This window comes from Nymphaea colorata, chromosome 13 (genome assembly GCF_008831285.2).
Source record: "Nymphaea colorata isolate Beijing-Zhang1983 chromosome 13, ASM883128v2, whole genome shotgun sequence".
NCBI classification, from domain to species: Eukaryota; Viridiplantae; Streptophyta; class Magnoliopsida; order Nymphaeales; family Nymphaeaceae; genus Nymphaea; species Nymphaea colorata.
The window spans coordinates 9,269,744-9,290,535 of NC_045150.1; the positions used below are offsets into that span (position 1 = coordinate 9,269,744).

The 20,792-nt window shown below is 37.7% G+C and overlaps 1 protein-coding gene across 1 annotated transcript; it reads right to left on the minus strand.

Moving 5' to 3' along the window:
• Positions 1-9,652: 9,652 nt before the first annotated feature.
• On the minus strand, positions 9,653-14,892 carry LOC116266865 (ubiquitin-conjugating enzyme E2 10). Its single transcript, XM_031648306.2, has 4 exons — positions 14,670-14,892; positions 11,212-11,339; positions 10,968-11,072; positions 9,653-9,969 (listed from the first exon to the last, which is right to left on the minus strand). Exons 1-4 carry the CDS (start codon positions 14,737-14,739, stop codon positions 9,826-9,828), a joined length of 447 nt encoding a protein of 148 aa, XP_031504166.1. The 5' UTR covers positions 14,740-14,892; the 3' UTR covers positions 9,653-9,825.
• Positions 14,893-20,792: the final 5,900 nt, after the last annotated feature.

Below are 20,792 nucleotides of genomic sequence, written 5' to 3' on the forward strand. Positions count from 1 at the left end.
GTAAAGATAAAACTCAGCCTCAGCTACGGGGGTCAAATTTGAAAACACAGGCCAAGCGGCTCCTAGTGGATTCGTTCCCGACGGTCCACTCTTGCTTGCCACGTGGCAAAAAGGTCTAGCCACGTCATCACCCATTAGGATGTCTAGTGGGAGACAGCTGGCAAGTTCAGGCTATTCACCTGCTGCCTTCCCACCTGCCAACCGGGTCCTATGTGACTTGACTTAAATGGGCTCGATCCGACCAGGTGGGCTCGGTCCGACCAGTTGCCTGTTTACTCTGGCTCCGTTGGTAGGTGGCACAGTGGGAGCAAACATAATGTGCCCATACTGGGATTTAAATCGGTAGATTTGAATTAAATAATTGGCAAAGGCTGTCACGTGCCATACAATGTTCATTATATCATGTTTGTAAATATCTCAAACTTCTATTTTTTAACTATTTTACAGGTTTTGACTGCTTTTGGAATGTACATGAGAATGCTTCACAACCAATTTTGTCGAATTCATGAACTGATTTATTAAATTCGCTTCCTTTAAGATTTTTATAATCTTTATACACACACACACACATTTATATATATTACTTGTTAAGATAAAAATCAAATCTCTTAAATTTATACTAAAAATAATTTAAATATAAAGTGAACCTCTTAATATGCATATGGACACTAATTTTATGTAATTCATGCTTTAGTTCAATGTTACTTTTACTCTAAAAATTTTGACGCAATAAGAGTTCTGTTGTTCATTTTTCGATTATTAAAAACATTACCAAAGTAAAAAAAAAAAAAAAAGAGCTAACTTGATGTATGTTTCTTACAAATCAATCTTAAGGTCATATTATAAGGTAAGATTGCAGAAAAAAAAAAACTTTAATAATTAATTTTAATGGGTCTAGTTTTTGTTTCTTATACAAGTGGTCTGGTTTTTTTACCAACTTTCATCCATGTAAGCACAATGTGATTGTAAATCTAACTTTTATATATACCAATCAAACATTAGATATAATCATATCTGGTTTTGAAATAAGAACATTAAGTTCTTCTAACTATAATGAAAACCTGATCTTTTAGGAGACATTGGCAACCCATAACAAACTGTTATCATATAATGTTTACAGGGTTTCATGAATCTATCTTAATTTTTGAAGCAGTTGCATTGGATTTGTTACTGGCGCCAAACGGCCTTTTAGTGGTCTACTTTTGAGTTGTGAGTCCGAATTCCAAATCAGACGGTGCATGTACAGCAAGGATCATGTGATCAATAGGAAGGCAGTTAAGGGCTGCCTCTTCCCACAAGGATCAGAAATCCATCCAACTTCTTATACTAAAGTAGGCAAGGCTGATAACGTGTTTGGGTCCCAAATAAGTTCTCATATTCGACCCCATAGTCTAGTTATTAATATGTACCGAAGTAAACAATGCCATTTGCTCACTACAATAATACCATTGGCAAATTATTTCACTAGATTTAGGAAAGTGATACTCAAGAAAAGTGCATTTCCTACTTCTTAATCAGTTAATTATTGATTATTTGTTTGAATGGAATGCATTTCTCTCTCTCCACATATAGTCACAGAGCTTTTGTGTGTGTATATATATGTATATATATATCCCAACTAAACAAATAGACCATGTACTGTACATAATAATACTACTTTTAAGGGTTAGGCTGTTCTTGCTTACTACAAATAATGGTGGTACGTATTAAGGCGTTGATTGAAACACAATTCACTATATGTATATATATATATATATATATATATATATATATATATATATATATATATATATATATATATATATATATATATATATATGTGTGTGTGTATGTGTGGAGATGACTTTGGTTATGTAGAGTCATTCAGTGGTCTAACTAAGGCCCTCCACATAAAGGAGATGGATAGTTGAGAGAAAAAAAAAATACAAACTAATATTAGATGACAAAAGTACCCATCATTTTTTTATCCTCACTTTTCTCTTTAACTGTCATTTAGTTGAACAATGCAGATTAGGTGGTTAGGTATTAGATGGTCAGGGACTCTAAAAACCTAGAATCACCATTTAGTTTTTATGTATATATATATATATAAATTGAGCGAGAGAGAGAGAGAAAAAGCAATGGTGCCACACTCTTCTTGATTAGGATCTATTCAAGCTATGAAAAAATTCCAATAAGAAACATATCTCTTCTTTGACTAGCTAGCTTCCGATCCAAAATGTTGAGAGATAGCTCCCCACTTTTATTGCAAAAGACTGCTATGTACATTGAAAATGTTGATCATTGTTTCATTTATGGAATCACATGATAGAAAAAGTTCACTAGCGATCTGCATACATTTTTTCGATGAGTGACAAAATCAATGCAACAAATCTCCCCGGCGCATGACGATATAAAAACTGGGAAATCTTTTACTGAGTGAACTTAGTCCATTAGCAAAGAACTGAAAGAAGACATGAGATACACCTTATTGGACAGGAAATTCCTGGAAGTAGATATCTAATTATGCTGACTACAATGGGTATGTAAATACTATATATATATATATAAGAAGTCGTGTAAAGAAGTTGGTGATCCACGTGTGGGTTCTGTCCGAGGAGATGGGCATCTGAATTTCTATATGGGCATGGCAGCGAAAAGAATTGCTTGTTCATGGGCTTATCTTGATATTTTATCAACGAGAAGACAAGATTCCAGTGAAAAGTAAGGGCTTTGGCTTTCTTTTATATCTTTGCAGGAGACCGAACACCTCTTTTTCCTCTCTTCTTTATTTCCTGCTTCTATTTTTTATTGTGCTCGAGTTCGAACAGGTCTAACTGAGATGGTACCTTTCGAGTAGAAAGTGATAAGCTTCACTTCTTTAAGAGTGAGGAAACCGACGGTGCACATCGAACCGACACGGCCGTGTTCTTTATTTTCAAAACAATATAATATTTTCAGTGGTCGAGTGGAAGGCAATTAAAGCGAGGGTGTGGGCATTATCTGCTTTTTTATTACTAAGATTGATAAAAATGCATGGAACGTGTGGTAGGTGCACTCTGTAGCACGCTTCAAAGCATTGACTTGATTCTCCTTCGATGAAGAAGGCGGCTAGATTTTCCTCTTGTCTTATGTTACATGGTGAAGTAAGTAAGAGGTCCAACAAAGGAAAAGAAAAGAGCAAAAAATTAATGCAGATTTCAACTTCATTAGATAATTCAGGTTCATACGAGAGTTGCAGACCAAGGGAAATCTATGGATTTTTTTTCTGAGATTTTTTTTGTAAATATTCTGAAATAGATGTTGGTACACATATTTCTATATATATATATATATATATAACAGTGGGTTGTGGTCATGTTTCAGACTAGTTTTCCCTTTTTCCAAATACTGTATTTCCTCCGCAGTATCATGGCATTTGAGAATCTCCTGATAAAGTTCTTGTCTTTTCCAAACAGTTGCCAATGTCTTCTATCTAAGTTAAGAAATATGCAAGCCATGTGGGGGAGAGAGAAAGAGAGAAAGAAAGAGAAGACTTTAATGCATACTGGAGAAGGAAATCGAAGGGAATATCTTCATATTGACAAATAGGCCCACTCGAATGCACGCTTGTTTCTTTTTATTTATATTATATACTCTGATGTAATGAGAGCAGAAACTGGTCAACCCACCTTTCTACACTTATATATATATATATATATATATATATATGCGTATATATAATGATACTGTTTTCAGACATAAGTTTTGGCCATTTATTAAAGAGTCTTCAAGGAGAAGAGAAAGCATCCTCTCCCCCTAGTATGTCTCTGTACCCCTTGCCTGTAATAACTCTGAAAACGGCAGCATTGTCAACAAGGCCAACTGCAACGGCTTTAATGAAGTAGTTGATGATTGGCAGCTTCTTTATTGTGAGGGCAATGTGTGGAGAGAGTGGCTTCTGCTACAGGGGTGTGTTAGGATTCTGTCTTTAGAGTGAGAAATTTGTATTATATGTGCCAGTGTAATTTTAATAAGCTTGTGAAATTGGATTGGTACGTGGGAGATTGTGGCTTGTTGGAATCACTTTATTGTCAGCAGAAAATTAGTAGGATATGGCGACCTCCCAACACCATTTTGTGCTGCTGACTTCCTTGGCTTTCTTTTCATTTTCCAAAGCAAGTTGAGCTTTAAATCTTATTTTTTATGTTCTTAATTATGTTTTGATCAGATGCGCAGACACATTTACTTGGTTGATCGACCTCTTGGAATACATATGAATATTATTGCGACTCAATTAGGAAGAGGAAAACTGAGTGCTGCATGATTTGTGGGTAACAGAAATCTTGGTACTGCATGCTTTATAGGGTGGTTTTGTTCTGAGATATGAGAAGCAAACTGCTGGCATTTTCTCCTCTCTTTTTAAATGGAACAAAAGATTGACCCTTACCCAATGGCAACGGTCAATGTCTAACGCGACTCCACCATCCACTGAGGGAATGTTTGGTTACTTTTGATCTACTTTTGCTTAAGGTTTTCAAGATTTAAGAACCAAGGATTTAAGATTGGACCCTCTCCCTTCTAGTTCTTAAATCAGACTTCCTGTTGATGTAAAAATCAAAATGAGAATCTCTTAAGATCGTTCATTTGCTCAACTATAGATTTTTATCATGGATCTCTAGAAAACGTATGACAAATCAGATCCATGGACGTAAATTTGAGGAAAATAATCTCTTCCTAAGAAGAGTGGCAATTCAGACTTAGACAGCTAAGGTAGTTAATTTTTCAGATTGGATACAATTAAGAACGGGGTTTAAACATAGATCTTTAGGCTGTAGTTTTACCAAGGCGTACAAATTTTAAAAAGGAAAAAAGTTGAACCTCTCCAAAAACCTTTCAGGCTTCAGGACTTACAGGCCTGCACCTGTCACGTTCAACAATGCCTCGTTGTGAGAAACACAAAAGGTCTATAATCATTCATTGTATATAGCTTGGCTGATCCGGCTTCTAAGTTTTAGGCTTCTGCAGAAGTCAGTCATGTAACCCTTTGGCCCCATTGATTTTCTTCTGTGCTAAATCAGAGAGATGAATCTACTGCCAGGCCCTTGCTAATGAATTCCTCCGCATGTGGGGATCGATTCATTACATTCAGTGCAGTAAAAATTCAATCGAGATTAATTGGTTTTACTGCTGCCGGTTGTGGACCAAGTTGATTAAGGTGTAAATGCCTCAACAGTTCCACTGTGTGCCTGTGCACGCTTATATGTGTGTGATTTGCAATCATAAGACCCTGTTACTTGCATATGCACGTAGCTATTATGACCTCCATTAATGCCACTCATTGCTTCTTGTATATCAAGAGTGGTTGCCGCTGCCTCAGGATTAGGACCACCCAATCATTAAGATCAGGAGATCTAAACATCTCCCCACTGCTTTACTCTTCTGCAGTGGCTTCTCATGGCAAATAGGAACTGCCATGGTGAGTTGGGGAGTTGAAGGGCAGGGAACAAATTAAGGGGAGTAATTGCAAGGGGCACACTGATGCTATTGATTGTCTCAGTGCATCATCTGGACAGGTTCATTTAAGTTTTACAGAGGGGAGGAAGGGAAAAGGCACAGGAACCAAATTGCAGAAGCACACAGGAACATTACAAAAGGGCATTTATTAAACAATAATGAGTAGTCCATATCTCCAGCTTCATTTATTACCCCGTCGTCTCTCACGTGATCACCCTTTGTCTTGCTTGTAAGCACCATCTGCTGGCCAAATCTATCAGACCTTTCCACGCAGAGATAGAGAGAGAGAGAGAGAGAGAGAGAGAGGTTTAATCATGAGATGATATGTGGACCTCTTTAGATGCAGCAACTAGATGACCAGATGGCTGTGAGCTAAAAGAGGATATGCAGAAATTGGGATTTGATTCTTCAGCGGGTGTTGAGAAAGGGAAGTGATTTAAAAAAATCTTCATTTTCTTTTCGACACACGACCCAAGTCTGATACCGTGTCATAAAAAGTTTGTTCGATAACAGAACCAGATTGCGCAAGAGAGACGTTCTTGGTCTTGATGCAGGAGACTCTCTCTCTCTTATGAACATTGAAAGCAGACGAGTTTCCAAGCACATTGATCGATCGGTACGAACTTGCGAATTTTCAGTACTTCATAGCTCAAATAGCATCAAATGAAATCTCTCTCTCTCTCTCTCTCTTCCTATATATATAATAATAATAATCCCTAAAGAGGTTGGAACAGCAACTTGAAATTGGGTGGGTAGATGGCCAGTGCCCATTTGCAGACCAGGAACATCAACCTCTTATTTTGCTAAAGAGAGAGGAGTCACAAATGCATAAGTTAAAAAGCAACAAAAGTGCTACCCCTAGACACCAAAACAATCCCTATATCCTGGGGACTGTTTAGGATTAGGAACAAAGTGCTGAGTGTTTTATGAGTTGGCTACAAAATGGAAGTAGATTCTTAAAATACTTGAACAAGTGTTCCATTAATCTGCCAACAAATTGAGGTAGTTTTATGAAACACATACTGTTCCTAACGCCAAACAACCCCTAAAGAACAAAGTATTTGGTGTTTAGTGAAAACTTCTACTTTCTACCAGATAATGGGTCTCTACCTGTCAGCAGAACCAAATGAGAATGATGAAATGGGTCCTGACAAGGGTACCAATGGATCGGATTTTATGGGCTTTATAATTTTCTGGCTGCACCGAATCAGGCTCAAAATCGAACCACTTTGTATTGTCAGCAGTGCTGAACTAGAACCCGACTGTAACCTATTTTTCATTAAAAATAATGCCTGAAATTCCCACGCAAAATATGAGATTAGCTATGGCCATACAGACTGCCAACACACACATCGTGAGTGCAACAAAAGGGAAGAGAAGAGAGACCCAAAACGGCCCATTCCAGCATCCGTTTATGGAGCCTGTGTCGGCCAAATCGTCCCGTATGTAGGCCGAAATTGCATCGGCCCGTATCGGTCCAAACTATGCATTCTTTAAAAGATAATGTGGCTCTCATTGGCTAAAATATCAGTAGTCGCCACAGTTTAGTGAGGTTTGGATCTTGTACACCGACGCAGCTCAGGACCCCGGAGACAGGGGAAATGGGGGGCCTTTGGGCCTTTTTCGGGCGGTGGGATTAATACCTCTGGCTCGCTCAGAGGTTTGGATCTTGTAGAAAATTTTATATGGCAAAGAGTACCAAAAACCATATACCAACATTTTAGCTCTGCACAAGATAAAGATACTGTGAGTGATGTTATGTGGACACTTAGGCCATAAATTGCATACCATGAAAGGTTTTAGGGTGTATGTTCTCGTGTCAGTTGATTAAACCAACGCAGACTATCTTCTACATTATGACAGCAATCAGCATCTGAAATCTGGCTATCATTGCCTCCTTCAGCTCGAAGGTTGTGGAAGTCCAACCGCCTACAAATTGGCAGAAAATTGAACAGTCGAGCGTCTCCACGTTTATCTTCGCACTTGGGTTCTTGAAAACATTGTTACTTGGTTTTGGTCCATTGCTATCAGAAACCTGCTTCTGTTTTCCAATTTCCTCATAGATTCATTCTGCTCCTAAATGCATTGCATCCGTCGTTTCTTGTATTCTCTAATCTGCAATATCAGATGGGAGATCAGATGCACGGCAACCTGAATGTTGGGAAGATTTGTGGGCAGGTTATTGGGGCTGTTTGTGTCTACTGTTTTGTTATAAAGGTAATTATTTTGGGGCAGTAGGGTTATACTGGATGGAAGTTACTGTGCTAATGCATTGCATCCTGTTCTTTGGACATGTACATATTCATTTTTTTGCAAATAAATGGTTCGAGGCCTACCTCCCAGTCGATCCTCATAAGAAAGAAATTGGAGTCAACATTTTACGTCCCCCACGTTGACGGGAGATCTGTTCAGATCATTGTTCCACAATTTTTATGAAACCACTGAGTAGAAAGATCACAATGCATCGTCATCTCTTTGAAATTATAATCTCAAAAAAACCCCAGAAAAGGGACGCCCAAACATCGCTATTTCGTAAAAAAGAAAGGATGAATGCGGTATAAGCGAAGACGATAGGAACTCGTCGAGATATTGCATTGACCATGCAATAGATACAAGAGAGGCGTACCTCTTAAAAGGAAATAAGGAATAGAAATTCTTATGACCAGTACCGCCCCTGTACCACTAATGAAATGGTAATAAGAAATGTGACTGAGGATATTACATCTACTTTGTTCCGTTCTCCCAGATTTGGCCAGTTACGGGGCAATTCATTGTCCCCGAACCAAAATTCTGAAGATTTGAGGACCATAAATTTAAAATCGGACCCATACCCCTTCTCAGATCGAACTTTTTCTCAATGCAAAAAGAGAAAACAAGGATTTTAAATATAGACCTTAAGTCTGACCTAACATCCTTAGTTTAATAGACCACTCAGTTTGATAGACCATGCATTTGACCGTATGTCTTTTGCCATATCAGCCAAAGCATACCCAAAAGGTCCGTATATTTTATATCTGAAATAATCAACACCTACATATTTAAATCAAAATGCAAACTTTCTTTCTCAAGTGTTTGTGCAAAGGAACGCCGCGTATTAAACACCACCAACCTCAACGGCAATGCCTACCAAGGTAACGTATGACGAGTATGGTTCAGATAACGGTTTCGCTGACGCTAATGTGTGCAGAGCCATCGCAAAATACCTGTTAATCCCGACTTTAGAAGGCAGCTCTGAGCTTGAATGCACAGACGACGGCAGCTTTCTTTATATTTTTTCTTTTGTGCTTGACACGCAACAAATTAAGTTTCCCGCAGTAGACAACTCCTCATGATTACACAATGTCCGATTTCCAACTATCTTCGATATTGACAATTGACCATTCTAGTGTATCATGTTAGAATCTTCAGGTAAATATAATGCTTCAACCAATATTCGTGAATGCATATATAAATTTAAAGTATATTAAAATTAGTTAAAAAATGAAAAATAAAACATGTATTCAGCCTTGTAAGACAAGTCGGAAGAGGCGATACGTGCTCCGATGCGCCGCGGCGTTATTGATGATAATAATCAACTTCACCACTTATTCACTTGCTCGGGAAAAACGAAAATCAATGGCCCCTATGATGCGAGTTCAAGGCGTCACCAAGTTTTCTCGCGAAAAGAAAACCATAGGTTGATGGGGTTAACAGAATAGATCGTGGAGAACTACCGATTTTCCGCGTACAATATAGCTGTTTCCAATAAAATCAGACCATTGACGTAAAGATTAGATTAATTATGAAAAGATGTGGACTCATGAAAATAATATAAATTTAAGAAACAAAAACTAGCGAACTAAATATAAAAATTAGAAAACTAAAATACAAATCTCTTCCCAGCCTCACATTCCTTATACATCTTTTCGGTGTAGGACTGAACAACTAGAACACAAACTAAAATAAACATATCACAGTTAAAATGGCAAAATCCCCAGACCTTGTCCACGGTATTTTGTCGTGCGTAAAGTTAGAACTTCCCGACATAAAAAGTATGAGAACACATACAGGACAATAAGTTTGACCAAGGGACGACGGCAAACCTCTGGTGTCGAGGTTGAGGTTAGTCCCTCAATTACAATTGCTCCTGTAAACCGATCATATCCAACCGCAAAATCTCACCACACCCAAACAAAAGAGAAGGAAAGCCTCAAAAGCTAAGATTTTTTATCAGAGATTCATACAAACAAAAGCAATCTGTTTTCTTCCGGAGAATGAAAATCATCCAATGAGTCTTTGAAAGGAAACGTGATCCTTTAAATACATATATCTATTATATATAGTTTCACCACGTAGGAAGAAATTTTCCAACTAACCCATTGCGTATTTCTGGGTCCAGCTCCTTGCAGTCGTTTCATACTTGTTTCGGTCTGTTTTGTACATGTGTGCGATCTCTGGCACCAAAGGGTCGTCGGGATTTGGATCCGTCAGCAATGAGCAAATTGACAGCAACACCTGAAAAGAGGAAAAGTGGAACCATCATTAAAAATTGGACCCTACCATCCTAGAGGTTGCCTCAACAAAAGAATAAGAAAATTACGATCTTTAAAACTTTTTCTCACATGAAACGGTTTGCTGAGAATCTTAATTTGCAGAAAAATTAATATACTTTAAAAAATTCCTAGGCTCTCGCAAAGAAGAAGAGACAACTAAACCTTCTTGAATCATTTACCTAAGGAACCAATTTTATCTGCCGCCTATGGGCCGTTTGGCATCAAGAACAATCTGTAGGTGTTTCGTGCATTTGTCTCAAGTTTGAGGTAGATCCATAAAACATTTGTTCAACTGCTTCACAGATCTATTTCAAATTTGGGGAGATCAAAGGGACACTCCACAAAGTGTTCCTAAAGCCAAACAGCCCCTTAAGGTCGAGTCAGTCACAAATCCAACCACGTTTCATACGCCACTCATTTATGTTATTTTTTAATACTTTTCAGGTTGTTTCGTTTTTCTCCTTTAAGTTTTTTAAATGTACACGATAACAGCCTTTGTCCACCCTTGACAGCTGAATCCGCTCAGTGAATCGGTAGCCTGTCTGATTCGATCCTAATTGAAGTTTTAATAAACAGTAAGGAACCGTAAGAAATTTCCTACGCATCTTCATGCACAGGACCATAATGCTTCAAGAATAAAAAACAAAACAACCTTTTAACAGGATCCTGCCTTCTTGTTTCTCAAATATTTCAGAGTCTTGAAATATCTGATGGGCCTAGATGTTTAGTTTATAAATCAGATAAATAACTTTTGAAATCAGCCAAATGCTTCATGAAAGAACATAAAGAACACAATTATTGAAAAAATATATGCAGGATTTGGAAAATAGAATGCAGATACCCGTCCTACACAGAAATCACATCCATGCAATTCTTGTGACGCAAAACAACAGGGGAAAAACAAATAACACAATCATCATTAATATGAGGCAGGTAACTGATGCTGCAAACATGACCAACCTTTGAAATTGTTAGTGCAGGGCTCCATTGCTCCTTCAAAATGTCAAGACAAATGCTGCCGTTACTGTTAATATTTGGATGGAAAACCTTCGTCCTGAAGGCAACCTAAAGCAAAACAACAAAAAGTTATTAAGCAAAATTTTGCAAAGCATTATCAAAGAGTGTGTGAAGCAAGTACAGGGGAAAAAATGTCCAAAAAAATCCCATTCCTTAATCAAGGAAAATAAACTTTGATCTTATGTACCTTCGGTGGCTTAAAGGGATAGTCTGGAGGGAAATGAATCGTTACTAGAAAGACACCCCCTGCATAAGGACTGTCAGGAGGACCCATTATTGTTGCTTGCCAGTGAAACATGTCCTCCGCTACTGGACCTAGAAATAGTTAATACGGAAAAGGAAACATCAAATATGAGATCTCAAAGATGCAACCTTCCAAATAATTCAGTCAAGCCAACAAAGTTCGTGTAGAAAAGGGAAATACATAAATCGAAAGTTATTCTGTCAAAACAAAATATGCAACCTTGCAAGTACTTCAGTCAAAGCAACAAGGTTCTTGTAGAAAGGGGCAACACATAAGTAAAAGTTATTAAGCTTAGACACAGGTTCATAGATAATGAAATTACATGCAGAAAATTCTGACTAGTGAGAGTAAACCAGATTAGTAGCAAGACAATCATCAACATACAACTGATATTAATCCTTGAAGTGATAGCAAATGTGAAACAGAAGTAACACACCATAAATAAACGGGAAAGTTGAAACAGGCTAAGTACACCTAGAGCTTAAAGACCACTACTAGATATTCCCAATTTCCCAGGGCTAGCACTGGTAAAATCCATCTTCTTTCGTTGTTTAACAAAAAGGTAAACAGGAATAGAAACTTGCACGCCATTTTTCCCATCCATTTGAAAATACTTCTTCACAAAGGTTGTGAAAGAGGCACCCAGATCAATGCACTAAAATAGTAGCTCAAACAGCCAAAAGTTACTTAACATATAGTTATATAGAAGCATAGGGATTCAGTTTCGTAATGATACTTCATCCTAATCAATGTCAGCTGCCTCCCTCACTAAAACAAGGACTTCTCGAAATACACATTTTATCAAGGCATAACAAATTCGAGGCATGATTCTTCCAACCCGAGGAACTTGTGGATATATGGAGTCACACATAAAAAGAGTACCTAAATCCTCCCCAACTGAACCAGTGGAAATCGCCCCACTGTTTTCATCAGATGGCCTAAAACAGTGGTGTGAACTCATTAACCTTTTGGAGGGAGAGATGAAGGGATTTTTTTTTTGTGCCATAGTCCCCTGGCCTTGTGGTGGGACCACATGATAGTATAACATTGGGGTTCGTAGTTCAAAAACTGGTAGTCATAAAGTAAAGAGATGAAAGGAGGAACGCAGCCAAAGTCACATGGACGCTGCACAATGATGGCCGCACCCGTGTCGACACGACTCAGGTGTTGGACACAAGTTCGGCCCGGATTCACGTGAACAAGAGTCGGGTGCGACTGACCGCACTCAATCATTTCGTCTATTTTGGACACACACTTGACTTGCGTTTGGCTCGAGTCCGGTGCGGTCAAACAGCATCAAGCCTATTGTCATCCTTTTTCAATATTTTTTATTTTAAAAATTGTTAACATTAAAAAGTGGGTTTCCGACACGATTGTACACCCTCTTCATCTCCTGCCGTGCGCTCCACCCTTGCGTGGGTTTTACTGGTTTCATTGAAGCATCCAGCAGAATAGAAGGTCATTTCCAGAAGCTGAGGCTGTCAAACGACAGACGGCGGCGACACGCGCTGGGCCTTCTAGTGGAACAGAAGACTTCTCTGCCCTATTTCAATAGTATTTGTCTCTGGCTTGATTCTGCCATCTGCACTTCTTCATTGCACTCTTGAGTTTGTATCTCATTTTGTTGTGTGACCGATTCAACTAACGACTCACAACCCAAGTGCTTTTATTTTTTTGTTTTATGCTTAAATCAGTAAATGTTCATATTTGACTATTAGTTTTTTCACTTTCTCAGTTTTGTGTTATGTTGCACCGACTCTATTTCTTGTTTAGCATTTTTCATGTTTTTGTTGATTATTGTTTACTTGTTTAATGTTTGTACTTTGTAAGCATTAATGCTTAATATCTTACATTCATATACACAATATATTATAAGTTATAAGTTATAACTTGTATGTAATATATAATATTCATATATAATTTACCCATAAAGTGTGCAGTGTAGAGTGTATAGACTATAGTGTATACTCTTAATTTCTTAATTATATACACACACATATATATATATATATATCATAATCATAAATTAATAATAATAATAAATATTCTCACCACATCGCTGCACCTAAATTTTGGAGGAATGTGCCACTCTGATACCTGCACCCTGCACCTATGTGACATAGAACGCAGCTGACCACTACCTACCAGACACCACCCTTCCTTAGCCCTGACATAATTAGAAGAAAATCGCTACAGTCCACACGGAACCTAACAAAACGTTTTTACTTCAACCGCTTATCTGCATGACAAGAGAAAGATAGGATAACGCACATACAACTATCAGGATATTCTAGCCAACTACTTATTTACAACCACTTCTTCCAACTCGTTTCTTCCAGCTACTCGGATGGACATGCTCTGGCTTGTTGATAAGCCTCTTGGTCTTTGAGAACAAAATGCTTCAACCAAATGGCAATTCTTCCCTCAGCAATAATGCTGCAGTGAACAGAAAACACTTTCACTTATATTCCATTAAGTCAAATGATAGATACTTCTGAGGCTACACACACAATGTTCCTGAAGAAATAACTGCAATTAGTTCGAAGCAGTTTATTCTCAAAGACCAAGAGGTTTATCCAAGACCGCCCAAAAAACGTCCAACCAAGAGGTCTGAATTTCTGCAAGCTTGACATCTCTTTTGTCAGAGGAAACTTAATCTGATTCCCAAAACATCAAGTAAATTGATGCGCTAAAAACAATATATCATCATAAAAACCTAAAAAATTGTCGACAAGGCCAAACGTATAAGAAACCAAATAGATATTAAAGTCAATGTTTCCCAAACCTAAAAGAATAACGTAAGAAGAAAGAATCGGGAAAACCGGCAGAAGAGCCAGCATCCATCTTATAGTTCTCCTTGTCGCTAATACAATAACAAACCGAATCGTGGACAAACACAGAGAGCTTCTTCAATGCATGTTCTTTCCAAGATTACTGAGTCACATCAAAAGCCTAAAGTTCACATGCTTTTATTCGATTTACGCCTTCTAGGCCGATTCTACGGATATCGTTTCCGAACAATGCCCTCGAATCCATCAAATCTTACACATAATCAATGTATGGACATAACTTCTTACACATAAAACGCTCTTACCACCGGAATATGACAAAGACACCAACAGATGATTAAACAAAAGGTAAGCATCGGGCTATCAAACGATTGGCCAGTCAAATCAAACGAAAAACACGATCCATGCAAGAAAAAACCACAGACGGACGAAAATAACGCGTTCAGAACCCTAATCAACGAAGAACTAAAAAAACGAGTCTGATTTCCCGGAAAATCACAGATCGGGTACATAATCAGCGGAGACAGACAGATCAGCCCCAGATTACGATCCGAGCCATCGCTTCAGCGACATACCAAGAGGGATCTACAGATCATGCAGCGAAAGAGTTACCTGCGCTGCAGGACGTCGGAGGATCCTTCTGCAGATCCTTGAGCTCCTTCAGGATCCGCTTCGACGCCATGACGGAACCGCCCCCAGACCAAACCCTAGATCTCGCAAAAGGAGGAGGAACAGAAGAAGCGAGGAGAGGAAGATCGGAGACACAGAATGGGAGAGAGAGAGACGGAGAAAATGAAATAACGCTAAAATCTGACCGGAAAAAAGGGCGTCCGTATTTATTTATTGATGAGGAAACCGTGTTTCTCTCTCCTCATTGGTTAGAGAAAGAGAGAGGGGGCAACGGTGAACGGAGGGCCGCCCGCCCTTGTGTAAGAAATGACCAGAACACCCCTGCTGTTGCTCTGGATCGTCTTCGTAACAGTTTCTCGTGTAGCGGAAATCCATCGTCTCACTCTTCTGACTCGGTTAATAACCGGAAGAGGAATGTGAGCTTTCGGGTCTGGACCCTGTATTCGAAGAAGTAAATGGATCCGAGCTCCACTTTCACGTCGAACATGCTCTGGCTTTGAGATTAGCATTTATTGCAAAGAATATTATTTTAATTTAAAATTTTTCCAAAAACAAGCTTAAGTTTTTCAAAGGAATCACAAAAACACGTTTGGCTCGGGTTTAAATTGGTCTGGATTTCGTTGGAGGGATTTGTTTATTTAATGGACCCGAATCAGATTCTGATCTTACATTTAGTTTATGTTGTTATCTCCGATTCCATTTGGTTGCAACCCTAGACTGCATAGTGTTCTTATAATACAGAACAACAACGCATGCTTTATATTAAATGTGTAAAATGAGAGTATGTCTTTATATTTTTGTATTCACGGGAACGAGCACCGGTTATTTCACTAGGATTTTGAACGCAACGGGCTGACCCATCGGCGCCTCACCTACCTCTTTTTGGTTTTTTTTTTTTTTTAAGGATGTTAATATATTTGATTCGAATAAGATATCCAACTAATTCGTTTTGAAATAATATCCGAATAAGACATTGGATCGGGTTCAGATCTAAGGAATGACAGTCGATCAGATTCGAATTTGGATTTGGTTGTACACAAATATCCCACAAGATTGGTTTCAAAATTGGGCCTAGGATTTATATATGAATATAAAAATCGAATTCAGATATGATTTGGATTGTGAAATTAGATTTTGGATTTGAATTCAGATTCAGATATGACTTTTTTTATTCATATTCGAATTCAATATTTGTATGTCCGGATACAATTAATAGTATATGTGATAAGAATCTAATCAGTTGATTTTCTTTTGTCTTTGAACTCGTCGGAGGATACAACATCCCAATGAAGGAAGCGGAGCTCATTCACAAGCGTACACAAACATAAAGACCTACTGTTATTTTCCGCATTTAATACAAAACATGCATCGTCGTTTTGTATTATGTGACGATTTTTTGTTTTATCTGAAAGTAAGTTCCACCTGACAAAACATATGCGACAAAGAGTATCACCTTTTTCATTTTCTTAATTTTTTTTATTGGCGCAAATGTTTAATTACCTTTTTTTATTGAAAAATACGTGACGTTTTCATAGTGTTAAAAGCTCAACTGAGCTTCCATACGATTACTCAAGAAGGTTAATAGGATTACTTGTAAAAAATTTAATTGTTCAATCAATAAAATTTAAACATCTTGCCCTCCACAAATAACATGAAGATTTAATTTTACTAATACAATTAGTAATACGACACATGTATCCTGAATTTTTTTTTATTTACGACTGTTGACAAGTTCGTGGTGTTGCAATTCACCCCTTTAAACACATATATATGTGAACATAAGTAAAAATATATAATAAAATCTACAATTCATCTAACTAAGGATCTTAAGTCCCACATAAGATTTTCTTATTTTTACTTACTTGCATTGGGAAAGTTTCGGATTTAAGATCGGAGGAGGCAGTCAGATCTTAATGCTACAATAATTCTCAAATCCAAGGCGATCAAATACCTGATGCCCAGTCCTGAATCCTGGTCCGATACGAACGAGTCCGGAAGTCGGGTTGGGGTTCCGGTCGCTCTTCTGTATTTTTTTCCGGGTCAGGAGTTGCGAACTCGTCTCAATTCAGGGCAGTTACGTCATTTGGGAGAGTGCCACGGGGACGCGAGATGCCATGCCTTTGGTCATTATCTGATTGAAAGATGCCTATCTGGGGGCATGATTTCGTTCTTTTGTGCCAAAATGACTAAAACGGGCTCCAGTTCATGGTCCAAGACAATCTTCATCTTCTCCCACATCCTCACGCTTCTCCCGAAAATGCCCCTGCGAACATTGTTCGCTTTTTTTTTTATAAACAAATGGCTCATTACGGTTTGGCCTTGGACTCATATTTGGCGTTTGAATTGACCTTATAAAAAAAATTTGCTGCGCTGAGCTCAGTGAGCTGATTTGAGTTAAGTATTGAAGACTCCACTTGACTCGACTCGACCTAACTTGATAAATGTATTTAAAACTTTTAGTGCATCACAAATGACTGCCTTAAAAATTCTTAGTGTGTTGCTTATAAATAATACATCAACAAGTGTTTCTAAATTTGAGGTGATTTTAAATTTAAATTTTTAATGTATGCATGTCAAAACAAGTCACAATAAATTCGGCCATCCCATTATTGAGTGAATCGAATGAAGGAAGGGTAATTTTGTTAATAAAAGAACCTAATCTTGGTCCACTAAGCTTAGGGTAGGTAAAGGCAATGTCGGAGGGGAGGGTCCGCCCAATCCGGTACACGGTCAGACATGAGGGTAGTTTCGTTATTGAACTCGATGATCACGGACGCTTTCGGGATCAATATTTTGACCAGGACGCTATTTTGAGCTAAAGGTGAGGGTTTTTTCGTCTTTCTGGATACCCGCGTATCTCTTACGCGTCGTCTCTTTTTCATTTTGGTCAACCTGCCTATATTGACCAACAAACCTAGACGATAATGATCTCCGACGGCCCACGATGCCTGTGGGAATCGGGACCGAACCTCGTGGACCCGAAAAAGGTCCTTATCCGGATAAGGCGTAGGCGGACTCGATTATTTCCGAGTTCTCAATTTCGAGAAGCTTCTGTGATATTGAATCCAAAGATCATTTAACGTTTAAGGCCACAGTTGTTAAACTTTTAATTTGCTCAAATCATAAATCTAAAGCGACATCATTCGGACTCGCGAATTTAACGTCGTCTTTCTCTACGTTAAACATTTAACAAACGGATCGATAAAAAAAAGGAATCCAAACCAGTGGTGGAGCCAGGAGGGGCAAGCCAATAATCCTATTTTTAAATCTGAGTAAAGTCAAATTGAACTCGAATCCAAACAATACATGACACGTGCCATGGCTTAGTCTCCCCTCCCTCCGCCCCTGATCCATACGTCTAAATCGGTTTGAGTTGCACCTTGACCGAAGGGGACCATTGGAGTTTGGACATGTGTAAAATCCTGAAGAGACATGTTTTGTTCTACTGAATTCAACTTTATTATCATTATGGGTGGGCATCTGGTAGGGCTGGTTCCGCTCTTTTGCTCCATTAGAACTCATATTATTTTTAATATTTTTTTTAATATATATATATATATATTAAAAAATTTATCAAACCGGATTGAACTTTGACTCAGACTCAACCCGACTCAAGGCTTGGGGCCCCAAATCCCGACGCCCACCCTTAGGGGGCGTTTGGTTGGCAGGAAAAGCACTGTTCAACAGGAAAAAAAATTCAAATTTTTAAAACTTTTCCATTTCATCAAACATGGAAAAAAAATTTGGACCATTGGAGATGATTCTGGAAAAATATTTTCGGAAAAATTTCTCCAGCCAGAGGAGTGAAAAAATTTTTCCAGAAATTTTTTTGTGACCGTTGGAGGAGGAAATTTTTTCTCCCTCCTCCCTCCTTCTCTTCTTCCTCCTTCTTCCTCACCATTCCCATCAAACAAAAAAAAAAATTTCTAGAAAAATAATTCCTCCATAACAAACACAAAATGGTTTTGAAAAAACGGAAAAATTTTTCCGTTTCTTCAATTTCAGAAATTTTTTTCTAAAAATTTTTTTCCAAAAACTTTTTTCTGACCATCAAACGGCCGCCCCTTAAAGATCACGTGATATTACGTGACAATTTGTATCCAACTTGTCAACGACTAAGTATCATGTTCCTCTCAATCCCAATCATTTTTATACGTTAGGTGGAAAGATGGAAGGCAGGTGAACGATTCTACTCCAGCTTTGAAAGTTGGATCGGTTAGCAGCATCTCATTTGGATGGGAGATCAACTTTTGCATTCGATCAAAATTCTAACCGATCCGCTAAAATTTTGGGTTGAGTTTATCCATTGGAAAAATGTCATGTTTGGCAGTACCGACATTTTGTAGTGTTTAATAAGTCTAGTAAAAAATTAGAATAGATTTACGAAACACTAGAACTAATGTCTCGTGAATTTAATCCCATTTTCGAAACAAATTCATGAGGCTCTCTACTGCCCAAATGACCTCTTATCACCAGCATTTTAACTTTCGTGAGTGTTTCATGAATTTGACCCAAAAATTGATTGAGGTAAATTCATGTAACAATAAGTCTATTGTTGCATGAATCTACCATAATTTTTAAGATAGATTTGTGAAACAAGTTAAACAACTTATTAAAGGGGTGTTTGACAACAAGAACATTATGTTACCAAACACCTTAAATATGTATTAAATGACCAAATATTTGAAACCATGATTATGAAAATAAATTTAATTTATGGTCAATGCGACAACTGCCAACACTAACCCAACCACTACTTATTCGTGCTTGTGTTTGGCTCATCCTTTTATAAAGTGTCTATTGTTAGGCTAAGCCTGCATTTGATAGTCACTCATCTTAGATCCCAAATTTCATTAATTGTTTTGAGAGATTCTCAGTTTAAACAAATTAGGATCTCATTTGCATGAATTTTAAAACCACAGATTGAAAGTCTGATGGGAGGAAGTCCAGATCAGACAAGCTTTCCTCCAATAAAGTTGAGGTCAAACAGATGATGTGACCCTTCTCGCAGGGCTATTGGCCCGGATACGGTGTTGAATCTGGGATCCATTTAGCCTTAACGATGCTTTGCTTTTCTTTTGTCTATAAATTCCTATTGCTCCCTGAATTAATAAAGACATCTATGCAATCATATAAATTTGTATGCTTCTAAATAAATATGAGCTCCACGAAACTTTAAAGAGTATTATCGACTGGTTCATGGTGCCCAATCGTATCGTGAAGCTGTTAACAACTATTTATAGTGCTTTTAATAACGAACATTTATTTTCAAGTATTCAGCAATATCCGACACCCAATAGATTTGGATATATATATATATATATACACACACACATTATATTGTAATTTTTATTTTAATCGTGTTGTTCAAGAAAGAGAATGGCTATTAGTATTCATACCTAACAAACAGAAGGAGATATTTTGTTTTTTTTGAAACATTAACTTGAGTTGAGAGAGACACATTTGTGTCTTTCTAAGTGCCTTAGGAGCTAAATATAGAAGGTAGCAACTAGATCCTTATACATTAAACTTTATGAAAATTGTTTGTGCTATCAATTAAGAAGAGGTCGAAGATTAAATTACAAATATATAAGAGACAAGTTGTTTTCTTAGGAGTCTGAAATACCTTTCAAGTAAAAGAGAAAGATCAAAACAGATGAGTTTCCTTGAATAGCTATTATCAATATATATATATATATATATAGCTATCACGGAAAACATTCAACTTTATGCATCCGGATATGATAGGAAGTTTTCTGCATTTCCATGCAGGCTGTCCATGTGTATTAAATTCTAATATTCATTGGCATCTAGTTTGGGAAGAGAACAGTGATATTCCAAATACATTGTTATGCGATTCGGCATCTTAGTCGTTCATCGTCGTGATCACCAACAGCATCATATTATTTCCAAGACAAAATGCCATCGACGTTAAATTAAAGGCTTTCAAACAGTTAAAAGCATGTTCTACGAATCACACGATCCACGCTGCTATGGAACGTAAGCAAGCTCTACATGCAGTATTAAATACTTCCATTATAAAGGGAACTAATTCATAATTTCTGCCTACATTTAATATGCATAGATATAGATAAGGCAGTCCTG

Coding starts and splice junctions, on each gene's coding strand:
- LOC116266865 (XM_031648306.2), bottom strand. CDS start 14,739: ATGGCGTCGAAGCGGATCCTGAAGGAGCTCAAGGATCTGCAGAAGGAT. Junction 11,340..14,669: donor TCCGACGTCCTGCAGCGCAG/GTAACTCTTTCG, acceptor AACTATTTCTAG/GTCCAGTAGCGGAGGACATG. Junction 9,970..10,967: donor CTGCACTAACAATTTCAAAG/GTTGGTCATGTT, acceptor TCCTCTTTTCAG/GTGTTGCTGTCAATTTGCTC.